Source organism: Salvia miltiorrhiza, chromosome 7, assembly GCF_028751815.1.
Source record: "Salvia miltiorrhiza cultivar Shanhuang (shh) chromosome 7, IMPLAD_Smil_shh, whole genome shotgun sequence".
NCBI classification, from domain to species: Eukaryota; Viridiplantae; Streptophyta; class Magnoliopsida; order Lamiales; family Lamiaceae; genus Salvia; species Salvia miltiorrhiza.
Genome location: NC_080393.1, coordinates 37,242,751 through 37,262,873, shown reverse-complemented (window position 1 = coordinate 37,262,873; position 20,123 = coordinate 37,242,751). Strand labels below are relative to the sequence as shown.

Below are 20,123 nucleotides of genomic sequence, written 5' to 3'. Positions count from 1 at the left end.
ATAGTGATCTTTCATTAGGGTTGGATTAAATTGGTAATTGAATCAATAGATTAAATGCATGTAATTGATTAGTAAAAGTACATCCCTAGGGTCAGAGTCTTTAATTATTTGAGTTTTTATCATATTTTATTTGCTTTGTTTTGATTTTAGTTTTATTCTTCGTTCTTATTTGAGTTTGCCTGAATATTACTAGAGTTTAGTTAGGATTACTTAAGGTGATTCGTTATAATAGTCCATGTGGATACGATACTCGACTTGCTATTTCTGTGCTACAATTACACTGTTTAGTTGCAGTTATTGTTGTTAAGAAATTAGCGATCACTGTCCTATTTTTACTGTTATGGCTAAGCTCAAACGGTTACGTATGGATCTTAGAACTTGGAACAAAACGGGGTCTGGTAATGTGGATACTCAGATTGCGGATGGTCAACGGCGGCTAAGTGATTTGCATAATCAAATTTCACAGATGGGGTACTCTGATGCTCTATTTGATGAAGAAGTCTCGGTGCAGGCGTCGTTTGGGACTTTGCTCAACAGGAAATGTAGTCTCTTACAGTAGAAGAGTAGGGTGAACTGGCTTAATGATGGTGACCGAAATTCCACCTTTTTTCATCGCTTGATGAAGTTCAGGAGGTGAGCTAGCGGATTGAACACTTAAAGATTTGCGGTTCCATGGTTTATGACCAGAATGTCATTCAAGACCACATTATTAATTTCTTTTCTGATCTTTTTAGGGAAGATAGCCCGCGCACTGTGGATAGAGTAATGCTTGAAGCCATTATTGATGATTGTGTTACTGAGGAGCAGAATGGTATTCTCACTAGTATTCCAAATGATGAGGAAATTGCGGCGTCTGTTTTTGGGATAGATGCTAATAGCGCGCCTGGTCCAGATAGGGTTTTCTGGTTGTTTTTTTCAAAATTGTTGGAGTATTATTAAAGCTGATATGGTTGTTGCCATTCGGGCTTTCTTTCTCAATAGTTATTTGCCGGCTGGTTGTAATGCGAGCACGTTGATTCTCATCCCTAAGAAGGACGCGGTGGATACTGTGGGTGATCTCCGGCCTATCATTCTTTCCAACTTCTTTTTTAAAATTGTTTCGAAGATTTTGGCTACGCGTCTTGGAGGGGTTGCCTCCCGTTGTGTTTCTAAGAATCAGTTTGGGTTCATCAATGGTAGATCCATTCATGATTATATGGTTATGGGGTCGGAGGGCTTTAGCTGTATGAATAGAACAGGGAGACGTTCTAATATGGCGTGTAAGATTGACATTCGTAAAGCTTTTGACACGATGAGTTGGGATTTTATCTTGCAAGTGCTTAGGGTGAATGGTTATCATGAGAGATTCATTCGGTGGATTTCGGTCATTTTTAATTCGGCTCGTATCTCCTTTCTTTACAATGGTCAGCTTAGCGGTTACTTTGCCTGTTCCTGTGGTGTGAGGCAGGGGGATCATCTTTCTCCTATTCGCTTTGGTATTGCTGAGGATGTGCTTAGTCACCTTTTCTTGAACTGTGTGCAGTCGAGACATCTTGTTCCCATGGATTTTAGCCGCTCGACGCATTTTCCTACTCATCTTCTTTATGCTGATGATATTCTGCTCTTCTGCAAAGCCTCTATTAAGAATGCTCGGAAAATCAAGGAGATTTTGGATTTGTATGGTGAGCTTTCGGGGCAGATCTGCAGCCCAGATAAGTCTCGCATTTTCTTCGCTGACAGAGTTTCGCCGGCACTAAAAAACGGTATTCTGTGCAGTTTGGGGTTCTCTATAGGTGAGCTTCCGGTTACTTACCTCGGCGTTCTCCTTTTTGTTGGTTGAATCAAAGCTTCTTATTTTGCTGCTATTCATGATCAGATTATTCAGAAGTTTGCTCGCTGGGAGGGGATTCAGCTTTCGATGGCTGGTCGCATTTGCTTAGTTTGCTCTGTTATTCAGAGTTCAGTCACTCACTCTATGATGATTTACAGATGGCCGAAATCCCTGATTTATAGCCTGGATCGTTGTTGTCGTAATTTTATTTGGACCGACTGCATTGATACGAAGCCGTCCTGTTCTGTCAGTTGGTCGCGTGTGTGTAGCTCACGTGTGGAGGGAGGTTTAGAAGTGCGTTTCTTTTCTGCTATGAATAACAGTTTTTTGATGAAGTTGGCTTGGCGCATGGTACAGGGCACGGATTTTATGGTCGAAATCTTGAGCACGCGGTATCTCAACTGCTCTGGTTATGCTAAACATAATCTTGGGTCGTCTCCTGTGTGGACGAGTGTTCGTGATCATGTGAATCAGTTGGTCGATGATTCCTATTCGTATATTGGTTCTGGAGCTAGCACGCTGTTCTGGTGTGATGACTGGCTTGGGTGTAGATTGACGGACAAGCTGCAGGTGCCTCACTTCATGCATGATTTTTTGAAGCAAGCAGTGAATGATTATTTTTTTGATGGGATATGACACTTTACTCCTAATTCTATTATTACCTATCCTGATATTGTTATTGATATTTTATTTCTTCCTGTGGGTGGTGAAGCGGATACACGGTATTGGAAGCATTCGGTGAGTGGTGTTGTGATGGCTGCCACGGCCTATGCGCGTATTAGTCAAGACTCTCCTAAAGTTTTGTGGGGAAAGTGGATTTGGGAGCGTTTTATTCCTGACCGGTGTTCGATTGTGTGCTGGCGTATTATACATCAGCGTTTGCCGATGATTGATGGCCTTATTCGTCGGGGTCTGCATGGTCCCAAACGCTGCGTTCTTTGTGGACATGCGGAGGAATCTATCAATCATCTGTTCTGGGATTGTGATGTCATTAAACCCATGTGGGGTGAGTTTTTAGATTGGTTTAAAAAATTAGAGCTTATGCAGTGCGCGGACATTCATAGCTTGTTGGTTATGGCTTGGTCTTCGGAGTTCAGCTTTTTGATTCATTCTTTTTGGAAGGCGGGTGTCATTAATTTATTGTGGAAAATCTGGGATTGCCGCAATCGGGTTATCTTTGAAGAGTTGGTTTTTCATGCCAAGATGGTGATAGGCTTTCTCAAAGTCACTTTTAAGGAGTTGGATGCAAATTTCAAAAAGTTGGGTCATTCCAACAACTCTCTTGGTTGGATTATCTCATTCTTCGTAGCCTTGGTGTTACTACCAGAGCGATGCCCCCGCCTAGGCTAATTGAGGTTCATTGGTGGCCGCCGGCTGTCAGTTGGATGAAGGTAAACACGGATGGTTCAGCTTATGGTTCGCCCAGTAATATTGCGGCTGGAGGGGTTTTCAGGGATAGCTGGGGTTGGGTGCGCGGCTGTTTTCATTTTAATGGTTGTCGTGTGTTTGCTTTTGAAGCTGGCGGTTATTCATGCAATCTTGATTGCTCATAATCGTGGTTGGCTTTTGCTTTGGATCGAAGCTGATTCTGAGTATGTGGTCCGGCCTCTTAATTCGAGAGGTGTGGATGTTCCTTGGCGGTTTGTTGCTCTCTGGAAGCACGTGCTTGCTAAGCTGTCAGATTTTCGTTTGCAGGTGTCGCACATTTTTCGTGAGGGAAATAGAGCTTCGGATATTATGGCTAATCAGGATCGTGTTGAGGGCTGGTGGCCATATGCGATTGAGGAGGTTAAGTCGGCGGTGATTATGGATATGGCGACGCACAACGCGGTTCGAATTAAACATTGACGCCTGCTTCGCCATGGTCAGAGATGAAAGCGTTTGTCTATGTGTTTCAGAGCAGAGCCTTCGGAAGTCAGAGGACAGAGCAGAGCTTGGCTTCAGCTCTGGACTTTCCAGAGCTGATTGGTCAGAGCAAAGCCGTTTCGCCAGAGCAGAGCACTCGACATTCAGAGGTCAGAGCAGAGCGTGGCTTCAGCTCTGGTCTTTCCAGAGCTGGATGGTTAGAGCAGAGCAGTTTTTCTATGCCAGAGCAGAGCCGTTTTGCCAGAGCAGAGCTCCTAGTTCTGTGCAGAGTCAGCGTAGAGCGCATAGCTCTTGTTGCGTTTTTAGCTTCTGGTCGGCAGTAGGGGTGTTGACGGCGACGACGTTTCACCGGCCGTGTAATTACCCTTGCTGCTGGGTTTTTGTATTCTTTGTGGAGTTTGGTTGGGTGGGATGGTTCCGGCGATGGAGTTTTGCCGGCCGGCTTACTATTCTACGTGATGTTTTTGCGGGGTTGGGTTGGTTGTTTCTTTTGGGAGTGCTAACGGCGACGGCGTATAACCGACCGTGTAGTCTCCCTTCTTTAAGTTTGGGCTAGTTGGTGGTTGGCAGAAGCGACGGCGTCTCACTGGTCTTCTGCCTTCTGTGTTTTTGTTTGGTTTGTTTGGGTCTGAGCCGAGATTGTTTGGGGGCGATGGTTCGGCCGGAGCTCCGGAAATTTTCTCTTCCGCTCTTTTCTTATTTTGTTTTCGTCTAGGTAGACGAGTACTCTTTTTCCTTTTTACGGTTTTTCCCTTTGGGTTTTCTGTAAAAAAGGTTTTAATGAGGCTCGGGCCTTAGTCTGCTTTTCTTGTGCTTTCAAGGGTTTTTTAGGTTTTTTCTTTTCCTTTTTTAATAAAATCACAGTTTAATAATAGATCTTTATTTCACAACATACTAGTATGTCCGTCCATGCGTTGCGTGACGAGCATTGAAATTGGACGATATATTTAAATAATAATATTATTAAATAATTAAAAAAATTGATAATAAAAATTAGCATTACACATTATCGTTATAGAGTATTGCACGCCATAATAAATAAATTAATAAATAAATATTTTCACACACGAACATAAATAAAAATTCATTTGAAATTGATGAGGACAAAAATATGCATTTCCTAAAAATCGACGAATTAAGGCAAAACCAGCTGAATCCAATCGAAAAAAGCGTTGTCAGCTCAGCAATAACCCTAATTTAAAGTTTATTTGAAGAAGTCGCATGTCCGGTTAAGTAGAAGATCAACTTGAAGGCAAGGACCACATGACAACTCCTTCACCAAGGACTTCTTGATTCTATAGCTACAAGAACAACTTTCACCTTAGATTGATCACATGAGTTATACGGCCGTGCTCGTTAAGAAATTTGTGCGGTTGCAATATCATTACTAGCAATTTATGCGGTTGTAATACCGTAATCAACAATTTGCGCGATTGCAATACCGTTACTTTTTTCCACAGTTTTCATGCTTCTAACTTGAAGCTTACTGACTGTTAACCTTAACATTTTTTTTGTGCATGATTTGTAGAGGTTTGACCAACTAAGAACACATTGTTTACAATTTGTGAAGGATAACACAAGTGTGTTCAACTCTAGGCTGAGACTCAATTTTCAGACCTAAAGCACAAGAGAATATATGTAAGTTAGAGCCAAGATATATTTAAGTAGTACATACTCTAGCTATTTCCGAAGAATTATTTCCTTCTTTGAAATAACGTCGAAATTACTAGAGACAATTTTGAGATTGAAGCTCTTAAGAATTGAAGAATAAGAAGCGTTTTCGGTAGTCTTCTTGTCTGAATCCTTATGAGTATTTATAGATCATCTTCAAAATAATTTCATTGGAGGAGAACGTCTTAAAAAAAAATAGTAATTAGCTTTTGAAAATAATCTTGTTGAGTTTTTCCTAGAAGAGGCTTATAGCATTCTTTTCGCTTCTTTATTTAAACATAAGTTGCGTTTACTTTGATTGATAAATTTATCCATAGAAAATAATGTATAATAAGAATTTATACCTTGAAATGTCTCCTTTTTTTTCCAACATTTGACACAAGAGCATTTTTCCTTCCTTATTTTCACTTCAAGGATGGATAATATTATCACAGCAAAAATGGAGGGATAATATTATCACAGCAAAAATGGAGGGATAATATTATCCACCCTTCAAGTGTGAAAATAAGGAAGAAAAAATGTTTTTATGTCAAATGTTGGAAAAGAAATGAGACATTTAAAGACATAAATTTTTGTTATCCATTATTTTTTATGGATAAATTTATCCATCAAAGTAAACGCAGCCTATGCAGAATTGGTTAGTTTAATTGTTACAGAGATTGGAAAAGAAAATTCCTCGTATAAATCCCTAATTTTCTTTCTCGTATAATTGTAATTTGAAAGTTAAGATGTGTTGTGAAGTAGTACTTTCTTTTTTTGTTTGGTATTGGATGTGATGTGAATTACATAAAATTAGTAATATCATAATCAGAAAGTCGTGAATTTTTGTTAGAGAAGTGAAAATGAAAAACTTAATTTGGCCTAAACTAGTGAATGAAGAAACAAATTCAGGCTCCTTTCCTTCGCCATCTTTTATCCTTTATTCTTTTGGTGAAGTGCAATTTAGTTTTGCGTTTTCCAGCTACACCAGATCTACGCGTAACCTCACCTCTCTCTCTCTCTCTCTCTCTCTCTCTCTAATTATAGATACATGCATTTGTAATTGTAAGGAATAGGAAGCTCCCAAAATGAGCAAAGCTTCATTGATCGTCTACATCACTGTGGCCGTGGTCGTCCTACTCCTAATCTCCCGCTCCTCCAACAACAAGTCCCACCGCCACCGCCACCGCCGCCTCAAGGTCCGCTCCAACTTCACTTTCACAGCCCCCACCGACCCCCACCACCCGCACGCCGCCTTCGATCCCTTGGTCGCCGAAATCGAGCGCAAGCGCGAGGACAAACAATGGGAGCATCACTACATCCAAGCTCACCACCCTCAGTCCACTCCCACCGACTCGCCCGAGCCGGAGTGGGAGGATTTCATGAACGCCGAGGATTACCTCAACGACGAGGACAAGTTCAATGTCACTAACAGGTTGGTGCTCCTCTTCCCCAACATTGATCTCGACCCGCCCGATGGCTACGTCAGTGCCACCGAGTTGACTCAGTGGAACTTGAAGCAGAGCCAGAAGGAGGTGCTGCATAGGACCCAGAGGGAAATGGAGGTTCACGACAAGAATAAAGATGGATTCGTGTCTCTATCCGAGTATGAGCCGCCCAGCTGGGTTGTAAATTCAGGTCAATTCTGCCCCCATTGTTTCTCTATTACTTGTTCCAAGCATTGCGAACTCGACTTAGTGCTTTGGAATCACTCATTTTCTAATTTGCTTGAATCACTGATATTTTAAATGCAGTAGCTACTCCATTAATTCAACTCAAGCTAAAGTTGTTCATTTGTGTAGTTTCTGCTATTTTTGCTTATTTGTTTGCTAGTTGTTGCTACTTTGGATCTTAGCCAGAAAGGAAATGTCTTTACTCAGGCCATTTCCGTGATGTGTTGAGTGTTTCCTCATGTGCTTTTTGGATCAAATTTTGGTGATGATATTCAGGAGAAAGCATGTTTGGTTGTTATAAGTATAATAACTAGTTAAAGTAACACCGCTAGGGGCATGTTGGGTTTTTGTGGAATTAGATCTGGACCAGGATCAGAGTGCCTGGCTTTGTCACGTTGAAAACATAGGAATTGCTTGGTAATGTTTGATATTTTCTCCCCAATCCAGACAATAACTCATTCGGATATGATATGGGATGGTGGAAAGAGGATCATTTTAATGCCGCAGATGCAGATGGAGATGGTCAGTTGAATATCACAGAGTTCAATGAGTAAGTTTCTGACCAGCTCAGGACCTTAATTTTCAGAGGGAGATTTTTTTTTTTTTTTCCTAGGATTTCTTTCTGTTGGTGTTCTTTACTGTTACTCAGCCTAACTCATTTTCCTTTTTTGTTGTAGTTTTCTGCATCCATCTGATACGACCAATCACAAATTGCTTCAGTGGTTGTGCAAGGAAGAAATAAGGTACTCTGACTGAACTATAATTTACTTTTTATACATCATGATTTGTGCTTATTTGCCCCAATTAGTTGACTATGACATTTGATTTGTAGGTGAATAAACTTGCTTTAACTCTCTAAGTAACCTTGTTATTCCATCTCTGGCAATGATGTGATCATAATTGAACTGTACATTGGACAATCTGCCACCTCTCCACGATAAAGATTTAAGCAGAAATGCATAACATAAAGAAGATGTACCATGTATATACCTACTGTGCGTTTTTCAGCTTTTGGAATGATTTATTCTGAACCGTGACCCTCTTAATGAAAATTTACTTATGAGTGCTGATCAACTCACTTGGAGCTACTTTATTTGCTCACCTATGAGATATTCCATGTATAGAACATCTAAAAGCTATAGTGTTATTCATTTGTTTCTATTGGTTGTTGCAGAAGATCTTCCATTCTATGTCTGAAAAATTGTTGTGGCATGCATCATATATATTTAACATATGACCAAAGTATACTTGTTCTCTTATATTTTCTTAAGCTTCCACAGTAGAAGCTGTGAAGATACTCATCTGATGTTGTATTGGTCTGAACTATGAAATATTTAATGTGTGCTGAAATGTCACAACGAGATTGAAGTCATAAGTTAAATTGGAAAATGATGCCCGACTAGGAAGTATCTCATCAGTGCAGGCTTCAATTCTGATCTTGCATAATGTATGCTGAAATGTCACAACTAGATTGAAGTCATAAGTTTTAGCCTGACAGATACACACAACGTCTTCAATTCTGATCTTGCATAATTAAGTTTAAATAACAATAATAAAAAGACAATGACTAAAACTACTAGTTGTTTAGGAAAAAACTAAACATTTAATTCAGTTTCTGAATATATACTGATTTTTATTCATATCGGATTTGCATAATTAAACATATGTATACTCCATTCTTGAGCAAATTCTTACAATAATGCTAATTTTCTCTTGACCAAGTCCTGGAGTGAATCTTTGACTCCTATGCTTTGCTGCTTCCCAACTGCTAACTTTGTGATCTCTTTGGGGTTCTCGTTTCCTGTTTGCCTAATCATTGATATGTTTTGACAATTCTGCTTATTATCAAATGAGCGAAAGCAGAACAGTCCTTATATTTAAAGTTATTCCTGTTTTTTCAAACCTTGATGAAGAATTTGTGGTAAAAATGCCTTTGCAAATTATTAAAATTTAAGCATAAAATTAGGCCAACTTGGGCCAGTTTTTCAAATACATATACGCAATTATGCTCACCTTTAGTCTTAGTTCTATATTAACTTTGAATATGTGCAAATGAGCAGAAGACTTTTATCTATTTAATCTAAGATGATTAAGATAATTAAAATTATTCAATAAGAAGTATTGAGCAGTGCGCTATCTGGTCCAATTAGTGAATTTTGGGGTTAACAGTGTACTATTATTAAATTTTTTTTTTTTAAATCTGTGAGGTGGGATATGATTGGGGCTTGATCACATATTTGAGTATGCTTAAAAAGCAATTCACGAAGTCTCCTTAGAGAGAGTATTGGCACTATTGTTTCTGACTCATGAGAATCTTTATCAGTTTAGGTTGAATTTTCTAGATAATGATTATTTCTGGAAAGTTGTTTCAGCAATTTCTTTTTCTGAAAGACCAAGTTCAAAAATTTCAGGACCCAACCATTTACTTTTTATGGCACAATTTATGTATTCTTATAGAGATATTATAAAAAGTAAGGTTTCTGCAAATGATCTCATTATCTGGCTTTTGAACAAGTGCTGTATATAAGTATGGGGTATCTTATTTTTGTAGATTTTGGTTAGGTCTCACTCACTTGATTCATAGCAAATACGTACAATTTTTTTAGTGTAAGACGATCTGGTTGAGTGTGGAGTTAGTTGAATAAGGAGCTGCACATTCAAAATTGTATTGTGGACAAATAAAAACTCTTAGCTTTGATTCTTAATTACTGTTTTCAAAAAGTTCTGTGCACAACCAAGTAATTGGCATCACGTGAGAAGGATGCTGATAATATTAAACTACTAACTGGAGACCTTTTGTACAACTTTGCTGTTTATTTCAATTAAGTTCTTTGGGTATCTGACCTCAAGTTTGTCTGTATGTCTCAGGGAGATAGGACGAAATTTCAATACTAAGCATGGTTTTTAGTTGCTATAAAACAAGACTAATGGGAAAAAAATGTGACTATTCGATTCATATTTTGCATCTGTACTTTTATGTGGCGGCTTTTATTTAAGGTGTTTAGTGAATTTCTCTTGTGGAGGTAGAAGGCCAAGAGATGTCCGACTACATACCTTTAGATACCAGCATCATTATTTCAGAAATTTTAAATTCCTTTCCATCTACATATACAACGAAGTTAAATGCAGAAAATTCTATTCTCTGTTTAATAGCCATTAACCAATAATTTCTATTGTTTGTGAAACAAACTTTTATATTGTTCCATTTTCTGTATGATTTATCGGAAAGTGGCACATAGCTAATTTCGGCATTGTCATTGTCATCTACTCATATAAGGGAAAGAGATACGGACAAAGATGGGAAGATCAACTTCAAAGAATTTTACCATGGAATTTATGACTTAATTAGAACTCACGGTGAAGGGGTCCATGATTCGTCACATGAATCTGCTGAGGAGGCCCCAGCAAAAACATTGTTCAACCAGCTTGACAAAGATGCTGATGGGTAATCTACTAGTACATCTCCTCCTGAATTGATTGGATGGTTGATTGATCAAATGGGATAAATATTTTTATATCTGCGGAAGTAACATAAAAAAATTGTGTTGCAGTTATTTGTCAGATGTAGAATTGTTGCCGGTTATTCGAAAAATACATCCTTCAGAACGCTATTATGCTAAACAGCAGTCAGAGTACGTCATGCAGCAGGTATTTTTTCACTTATGTTGAATTTCTTTGTTAAGAAGTATTTTAGAACACATTGATAATGATCATGTCTATCGTTGCTCAACACTTTGATGAGTTTCGGTGGGAAAGAGCCATAAAGAAACAGACTTGTCGCATATGTGTATAACTTTGCAATATGATTACGACAAAAGGTCAAAACATTTTTCTTCCTCTCTTGAATTTTAGTTATATGTAGATCTTTTGTTTTACTTGCAGACAAATTCTGCAACTTGTTGAAAGAATTAATGTGCCCTTTTCAATATTAAAAGTCGCATAACTCAAGACAAGTAGTGTTAACTTCACGGGGCTAATGTCAATCTTTTAAGTGGTTTTCTTCTAGGTTAACCTTCTTATTATGTTGGTATTAAATTTATATAGGAATAGCCGAATAGGTGAAGTAAATTCCAGCCTATTCCCAGGTTTTTCTTTAGATTGTCTTTGACCTAGAAGCAGTAAGAAATAAAGAATAGAAGTCATATTTATTGTTAGCATAATAATTAGGGGTTTTGGCAAATAAAATCACGAACTATTTTGAATTTGCAATTTTAACGTGACTTTTGAAGTGTGGCAAATTAAATCACCACCTTTTCAATTTTTGCAATTTCATCCCCCCAATTTTTTTCGATCGCCGAATTATTGAATTGGAGTTTACGTGGATTAGTTCGTCATATAATATTCATGTTACGACGTTATTTTCTATAAAATTGATGAATATTGAAAATCATAGTGCAAACATAGGATACAATCTCTTTATAATTTGGAGAAAGATTCAATTGAAATTGTGAAAAACGACGTCGTTTAAGCCTCACAAAAAAAGTGCCGTCTTTACTAATCCACGTAAGCTCCAATTCAACACTCTGGCGACCGAAAAAAAATTGGGGGGACGTAATTGCAAAAATTAAAAAGGTGGTGATTTAATTCGCCACACTTCAAAAGTCGCGTTAAAATTACAAACTCGAAATAGTTCGTGATTTTATTTGCCAAAACCCCTAATAATTATCATCATGGTTTCTATAAATATTTTATCTTTTAGACCTGACCTGGAGTTATTGGAACATAAGTGTTTCTTAACAATATCAACTGCTTTGGTGTCTATAATTATTGTGTAATTCTTGTAGCGAAGGGTATTTTAGTAATAGGGGCTAGTTTTTTACATACTATTATTATTTCGGGTACTTTTTATCTTTACTATAGCAAAATGTCTATTTTCAAGATTATATTGAGAATTAAAATAGTATCATTAAAATAAAGTTGACATTGCTTTTGTACATCCTGTTAGACTTCCTTATCATATTCTTGTAAGATCATCTCCAATGCAGATGTTAAAATAATGGTCAACACTTTTTTGAAGCGCACCCTCTCTTTGACGTTGCGCTAATTTTCTGTCATAAAATGAAGATTGCTACAGTGTTGCTCTAAATCTGGTGGAACAGTATTTATTTTGCATTAATTGCATAAATTTTGACCTATAAGCCAAAAACAGACTAATTAAATAAGTATCTTCTTGGAATATTATTTTTTTGCGGTATAATAGAGCATACGGCTGGAGATGAAACCGAAATTCTGTGCTATTTTAGTGTTAAAGCTGGTTATTTACTTTCTTTCTTTTTCCTTATATAAAAAATGCAACCAAAATGACATTGGGTATGCCCTAACTCCTAAGTACCTAAATAGCCTTGGAACTTTTTAAATGAAATTGACAAATCTTATACAAGCTCCATGACAGTCCCTTTATCCAATAGTAGTGTTGCCTTTTCTCAGTCATTGCCCATCCTAGCTGGAACAACCATGAAAACTGACACATGTTTGATCAATTATTTCTTATGGTTATATATCTATTAGGGAGTGTTTACTTTTAGGTGATAGCTTAATAATATAGGTTAATGGATAATTTTGAGTTTGTTTGATCATGTGATCCTTCACATACTCGTATGTATTGTCAACCTAATCAATCATTAAAGTAAACTCCCCCTTAGACTATTTCTTAACAAATCAGAGTCATGATGATGCCAACAATCTAGGAGGATCACTTTGAAACCCTTTGGGGCTTGAGAGAATGGCACTGAGGAGTCCGTATTAGTGCCTGTTGTACAAGAAGAGCTTTTAAATGCTTTGTCTAAATTTTAGTATTCCAGATTAGCTCGATCATCTAAGAATCAGTTGTACAACTTACTTACGCGTTGTCTTTTATTTAAAATCATTGTTCGTTTCTTGGTAGAGAAATCTTGTATTGCCTGGCAATACCCAGGTCACTTGACCAGTCCCTTATTTCTAATTTCTAATACTCTCCATTTATTTTCTTCTTGTATGAAATATTGAAATTTATACTGGTATTTGGTCCTTTTCTTCTGTACTTTTTCTCCAAAAATCATCTCTCTCTCTCTCTCTCTCTCTCTCTCCCCATATAGCTTTGGCATTAACTTACCTCACCAAACCTGTAACTTGAGCTTTCCCTGGACTGGAAGACCAGCTACCTATTTCGAAACTATTGAAGTTTGAAGTGGTGATTTTGCAGGCTGATACAGATAAGGATGGGCGTCTGAGCTTGATAGAGATGATCGAAAACCCATATGTTTTCTATAGCGCTGTATTTGATGAAGATGAAGACGAAGATTATGATTATCATGACGAGTTCCGGTAGATCCATCCATGGTTGGCTGGTGTCCAAGATTGTGGTTTCCTCAGAATACATTATGCTTCATTAATCCTTTCACCTGTTACAATTGATCCAGTAGTAACACCATATCTCAAATTTTGTTCATCAAACATGTAATATAACCAAAAATGAAGGTCTAGAATATTTGTAACTAACACCTCACCTCATACATCACTTGTGCTTTCCATATTGCAGGATATAGGGGATTGATATTTGGATTACTGAATTCTTCTAACTGTCAAATACTACAATTTTGTCAATTATTCTCTTTACCAACAAGTTCTCGGATATGGTGTTAAAAGCATCGTAGAAATGCCAAGATATTAGAATAAAATGTTCGAGAGAATTATTATTAATCACAAGAACATGGGATATGGAGATAATCCACCACAAAGAACGGAGGTTTATTTCAAACATGATGTGTAGAAAAATCTTTCGCAGCTTTCGCTAAGCAATGAGCGATCGCGTTCTTATCTCGTTTGACATGTGTTATACTAAAACCCGGAATCGACAAGAGTTCGTCACGGCAAAAGCTAGCAATAGCCCCAATCTCGAAAATGTTCCTTTCGCCCAACCTTATCACATCACAGGCTAGCTCGTTTGCAATTTGATTCCAGCACTCCTCGCGTGAAGCCTAGCACTTTGCAGCCCAGGTAGTCTCAATGTTTTCCCAGCAATAAACGCAGCATCGTGATCACGAAGAACCATCCATTAAATCAGAGTCGGCCAAGAACGCTGCAATGAACAGAGCCAGACGGGAGTTGTTGAGTGATGCAAGGTAGCAGACAAACTGAAGCAGCTTCCACAGACAGCGCCAGTTCCTTCCAAACCATGGCGTTTCTGTCCTTCCAGAGGAGCATACAAATCTGCGCCTTCTGTTCACCATTCGGAGCATCAATAATCAAGAACAAAGCCTGCGAAAAAGAATCACTCTTGTTGGCAACATTATCAATGACATACCACCAACCGCCACAAGCCAAAACTGCTCCATTTTCCATCCACTCTAAAAGTATCATCGGAGAAATGCCATATCACTCTATTCGAGGCAAAAGTGGGATACTAGTGATTCTGAATCCGACAAAATGCTCTGCAAGAGATCCACATTCCAACACCTGGGATCCTAAGCTCAATGACCCGGAGTCCAGAAAACCCATATTAAGGAGTTGGAGACTCCCAAATCCGAGACCACCAAGATTTTTATCCACACAAAGCCGCTCCCACCTCATCCAACACCACCTTTATTACCCCACCAAAACTTGTTCATCAACCTCTACATATCGTGAATCAAGCTTGTAGAAAGAGCAAAAATAGCCATGCAAAACGAGGGGATAGTGTAATATTTTCGATTTTTCAGTAATTATGTTTATCAAGTTACTGATTTTAACTCTTTTAGGGTTAATAATTAGTCTATTTTTATGTTTTGTGGATATATATATATATAAACACATCATTGATTTGCTATAAGTTATGTGTCTTGTGGAAGAAAGAAACAAAAATATATGTAAATAGATTATGATTTTGTTTATAAGTAATTATTATAAATACTGCATGTGTGCGCATGAATGCATGAAAATTGAGCTATATATTATGTATTACAGTAAAGTGTGTGTATGTGTTATGTGAACACGCATTTATATATATTAATGTGATACGTATATTTAAATATATATGTATATTCATATATATAGACACATCTTGAATAAATATTTCTAAAAACTTCTATATTAGATGAATAAGATGATGTGTTGGCTTATTTTTACCTAAAGTACGTATATCACCAACTTTGTATATTTATATATGAGGTCTTCAGCCTCTTTTATTTTGTGGAAATTTCGACAATATGGGATACTTCTTGCCAATGTTTTTCTTCACTTTTATTATAAATTTTGTTTTTACCCATTTCGAACTAAGGTTAAATTTGAAGTTCTTCAAGAAATTAAGATATATATATATATATATATATAGAGAAGGGTTCAACAGAGAAGCTAAATATTGTGGAGAATAGAGAATTCGCAAAATAAAAACGAACAGATCTATAGTTTTAATGAACAGATCAATGTACCGCATGAACAACAATTTGCCCCGGGTTCGAATCCTGCTGGTGGCGAGTTTTTCTATATTTTTATTAAATACGTCTGTTCATTACTTATGTTGATCTGTTCGTAAAATATATAGATTTGTTCGTTCTCTCGAAAAAGATAATTCTCTGTTGAACTCAACCCTATATATATATATATATATATATAGCAGGGTTCAACAGAGAAGCTAAATATTGTGGAGAATAGAGAATTCGTAAAATAAAAACGAACAGATCTATAATTTTAATGAACAGATTAATGTACCGCATGAACAACAATTTGCCCCTGGTTCGAATCCTGCTGGTGGCGAGTTTTTCTATATTTTTATTAAATACGTCTGTTCATTAGTTATGTTGATCTGTTCGTAAAATATATAGATTTGTTCATGATGAATAAAAGATAATTCTCTGTTGAATTCAACCCTATATATATATATATATATATATATAGAGAGAGAGAGAGAGAGAGAGAGAGAAAAGTTAAATAGAGAATGCTAAATATTTAGAGAATAGAGAATTCGTGAAATAAAAACGAACAGATCTACAATTTTTACGAACAAATCAATGTACCGCATGAACAGCAATTTGCCCCGGGTTCGAATCCTGCTGGTGGCGAGTTTTTCTCTTTTTTTACTAAATACGTCTGTTCGTTAGTTATGTTGATCTGTTCGTAAAATATATAGACTTGTTCAAAATGAAATATATAATAATTCTCTGTTTAACTTGACCCTATATATATATATATATATATATATATATATATATATTCTTTATGTCTCTTAAAAAATTCGAAGCGTATATGTACATATATCTTAATTAGGATTTTGATTTTGTGTTTATTATTGCAAGAAATTATGAACTATTTATGTTTAAGTATAGAAATAATATTACTAGTTATCTTAAGATAATAATTGAAGAGCACCACTGTTTTCGCCCATGCATTTCCCTGTGCTTAATAATGGTTTCGATTTTATAGGTAAACTTCGAGGAATAATTGTTTTAAAATTTTCTGCGCATAATATGATATTTCTAGTGTCTAAATGTTAAATTTCAGAATTTTCGGAGAAGCTTTGATATTTTTCAAAAATGTTACAAAAACGTTGCCAGAAACTCTGAAAGAGGTCCGGTTCTGCAGTGCCTTAAACAGCCTGCTCGGATATGTTTGTATTGTTCAATTGCTCTGAAACTTATCTTGTATGAACTATAGTGTGTCAAGAGTATACATATAAAATTTCACAGAGTTTGGACAAATATTTCTATTTTTACTTGACGTTCCAAAATCACCGCCAAAACATGACAGTTTTGCTAGCTTGTTTATGAATGTGAATAACTCATTCCTCACTTTACGTTTTCGAATATAGCTTTTACCTACACAAACTAAACACACAAAAGTTTTTGAAAATGCATGTGTTTCATTTTTAGCCTTTATATATGAAAGCAAGTTAATCCCAAAATTCAGCCTTATTATGTATATGATCATACATGTATTGAAATTGGGTGTTGCGAATTTAGGATGAAGAGGTTATTAGTTAATGAGGGATTGATTTAGATTGATAATTATGGATGGGAATTATAGGGTTTGTTCGTTAGAACTAAGCTTAAGGCTCATCTTGTAGGACTTTCAAGACAGGAGAGGATACTCAAGTGACCACCCGAACAACCCTATATACTCGACTTCTCATATCAAGTTTAGCAAGTGGGCTTTATTTTAAAAGTACTTTCGAGTTATTAAGCTCTGATATTTATGCAAAGTTAAATGTGAATGGTCATGCTTAAATTTTTTTACTCTCTATTGGATAAGTGCTCCTACGGTATTAGTATTGGCTTTGCCAATCATTCAGAGTTAACGTTCGTGCCCTGAGATCAGTATTGACCAGGGTGTAGTGCGCATGGAAGTTAGGCTGGTTTGAATTCTGCCGAGTTCACCAGTTTTGATGAAGGGAAATGTTTGTGGAAAAGTAATTTTCCCGACAAGACTGATGTAGGTGCACCAATAGAGAGGCGGAAAGGGAAATAATTATCTATTGTTTTAGTATGCATTGAATGGATGCATATTTTATTGTTTGAAACTTTTTATGCATTACTATTAAAGCATGAATCATTCTTCTTAGCAAGTTTATTTCAAAATAATTTATTTAAACTGGCACTTGCCCACTGAGTACATTAGTACTTTAATGTACTCAGCCAAAATGCTTTTTGAAATGTTTTGCAGGTTATGCGGATGGTGTGGAAAGGCAATGCTGAGATGAAAACATCTAGTTGATATAATTATTGATGTTCCATTCTTCGGAGTATTCATTTAGAGTCACTTTCTCATGTTTCCCTGTTTGTTAAAAAATTACAAATACCTATTGATGTACTGTTCGAATTCAATAAGTTGTGGTCTCAACAAACTTATGTCCGATTCTGTAAGATTAATCATGTTTTATAGCCAATTACATTGACATATTCTAATTTCTTCTTACGATATCAGTTTTCATTTTTCTTCCTAGCGACTTAATCGCACCCTAGTCGTGCTCCTGTGTTATGTGTTTTCCATCATAGATTATTATGTTTTTGTCAAAGAACTGGGATGTTACAGATAACCTGAGCCACACCCTTGATGAGGATCTCTTTCTCTGCCTTAGAAAGCTTTTTGCCATTCCAACCCTAGATGCGACTCCACATTCTCTCCCGAAGATACTTGAAGATATCACACTTCTTGCGACCAACAAGGGATGGCAGCCCTAAATAGCGTCCCGTGTTCAGCGGGGCATGAACACCCAGAGTGGAAGAGAGCACTTGTCGCCCCACCTCGCTCACATTAGTACTAAAGAAGATTCCAGATTTTTGGATATTGATAGCCTCAGGGGCGGGGCTAACCTACGGAAGGCCCGGTGCGAAATTTAAAATCGGACCATTTTTATAGCTAAAAATGTATCAATAATATAAAACAAAAAAATATATATTACCGAGCGATAGTTTTTATTATTATTATTATTTTATTACACAATAAGCATGTAAAAACTAAATCATTTACTTGAGAAGTGTTGCTCTCCTTGTAAATTTTGAAACAAAATCACTAATAACACTTTGATCATCAATTTCACACGCCACTTAATGAAGGAAAAGAGCCCCAAAGCAATAAAAATATAAAATTATAACTAAACAAAATCACTAATAACACTTTCATCATCAATTTCACACACCACTTAATGAAGGAAAAGGGCCCCAAAGCAATAAAAAAGTAAAATTGTAACTCTCAAGAATCGAACCTACATCAACAAGATTCCACATAACTTGAAGAGAGCATCTTTCAACTGAACTAGTTAATAAAGTTATTTATTTTTTAATTATTTAAGTATATATAAATATATAGACCTATATATAATCGGGGGCCCTTAATTTTTCGGGGCCCTGTGCGGTTGCCCACCCCGCACACCCTCAGAACCGCCACTGGATAGCCTGCCCCGAACCCGCTTCATAGTCGCCTAACACCCTCTTATGGATGGTGCATTCTTGCACCGAAGCTCGACAAAAAATGATGCAGTCATCGGCCAACATGAGATGCGAAACGGCAGGGCCCCCACGCCCTATTTGAAAACCATGAAGATTGCCTCGGTCCGTTTCATGTCTAACCAAAGCCGATAGCCCCTCTGCACATAGGATAAAAAGGTAAGGGGGAGCGAATCGCCTTGTCGCAGCTCTCTTCCCGGAATAATAGGTCCAACAGTAGCCCCATTCACAAGAATATCATAAGTAACTGAGCAAACATAGAGATTCATCCACTCGCGCCATTTATCACAAATGACTCAACCCAAAACACCTAAGGGATTGACTCGCAATCGTACGAGGTCATCCTAGTGTAGTAAGCTAACCCAAGTCGTCTCACAAGGAAGGCTAGACAGGGCTTTGATAATGCTACGCACAAAAAGCAGGAAATAAACCTAAACACTCTAATCAAAAGGTTGGGTCTGACACTCTCTCTTCGATTAACTAATGCGTAATTGAAATAAATCATATAAAGTTATCTAGGCAATAGATAGGAAGCCGGAAAAGAAAGCAGTAAGAAAGCATATAGAACTAGGGTTCTAAACTAACAATCTAGAAAGCAATAATTAAATCAAAAATCACAAAACAACAATTATCTAGGCAAGGGAAATAAACAAGCGTTCAAATCTATGGAAAGCACTAGCCATCATTAATCCTGAAGAACATGTAAATGAAAAACAACACAAATTCAACGGAGAATTACGCTAACAAATCGACCAACAAGCTAACTATTATAACTAGGCGATGGAATAATTAAAAGCATAAATCAACATCAATAACAATTATCTAAATATACTCATTCATCTAAGTAAATAAACAACCAAGAACAACCAAGGGAAATCAATAAAACTAGTAATGAGAATTCAATGAGTTCTTACAATAATTTGATGCAAAACTTCAATCCAAATGATCTAATGTTGTTAAGACGGGTTCTAACTCTCAAAAACTAAGGGAAAATATAGGAAAATCGCCTAAGGAGGTTGTGGAGTCGAGAATAGTGAAGAAAACCCAAATAATGGGTTTTATACCCAATTTTCCGTAACTGCCGCCGGCCACTGCAATGCGCAGCGTTTTTGTTTTGATCCGTTCTCTCTCGTTTCAAGTCGGATTTTAGATCCGTTTTTGCCACGAACTCGTATCGAGATGAACTTCAATTCTTCTTCAAACCATTCAACTAAATTCTGACTTTATTTT

At 36.9% G+C, this 20,123-nt stretch overlaps 1 protein-coding gene across 1 annotated transcript; it reads left to right on the top strand.

The window, feature by feature from the left end:
• Window positions 1-6,169: 6,169 nt before the first annotated feature.
• On the top strand, window positions 6,170-13,542 carry LOC130992856 (uncharacterized). The gene is made up of 6 exons (XM_057917619.1): window positions 6,170-6,964; window positions 7,447-7,549; window positions 7,677-7,742; window positions 10,277-10,444; window positions 10,551-10,647; window positions 13,181-13,542. The coding sequence occupies exons 1-6, from the start codon at window positions 6,415-6,417 to the stop codon at window positions 13,304-13,306; spliced, it is 1,110 nt and encodes a 369-aa protein (XP_057773602.1). The 5' UTR covers window positions 6,170-6,414; the 3' UTR covers window positions 13,307-13,542.
• Window positions 13,543-20,123: the final 6,581 nt, after the last annotated feature.

Excerpts from the sequence above, each read along its gene's own strand:
- LOC130992856 (XM_057917619.1), top strand. The coding sequence starts at position 6,415 with ATGAGCAAAGCTTCATTGATCGTCTACATCACTGTGGCCGTGGTCGTC. Across the intron at positions 6,965-7,446 it reads CAGCTGGGTTGTAAATTCAG|ACAATAACTCATTCGGATAT; the intron begins GTCAATTCTGCC and ends TCCCCAATCCAG. Across the intron at positions 10,445-10,550 it reads CTTGACAAAGATGCTGATGG|TTATTTGTCAGATGTAGAAT; the intron begins GTAATCTACTAG and ends ATTGTGTTGCAG.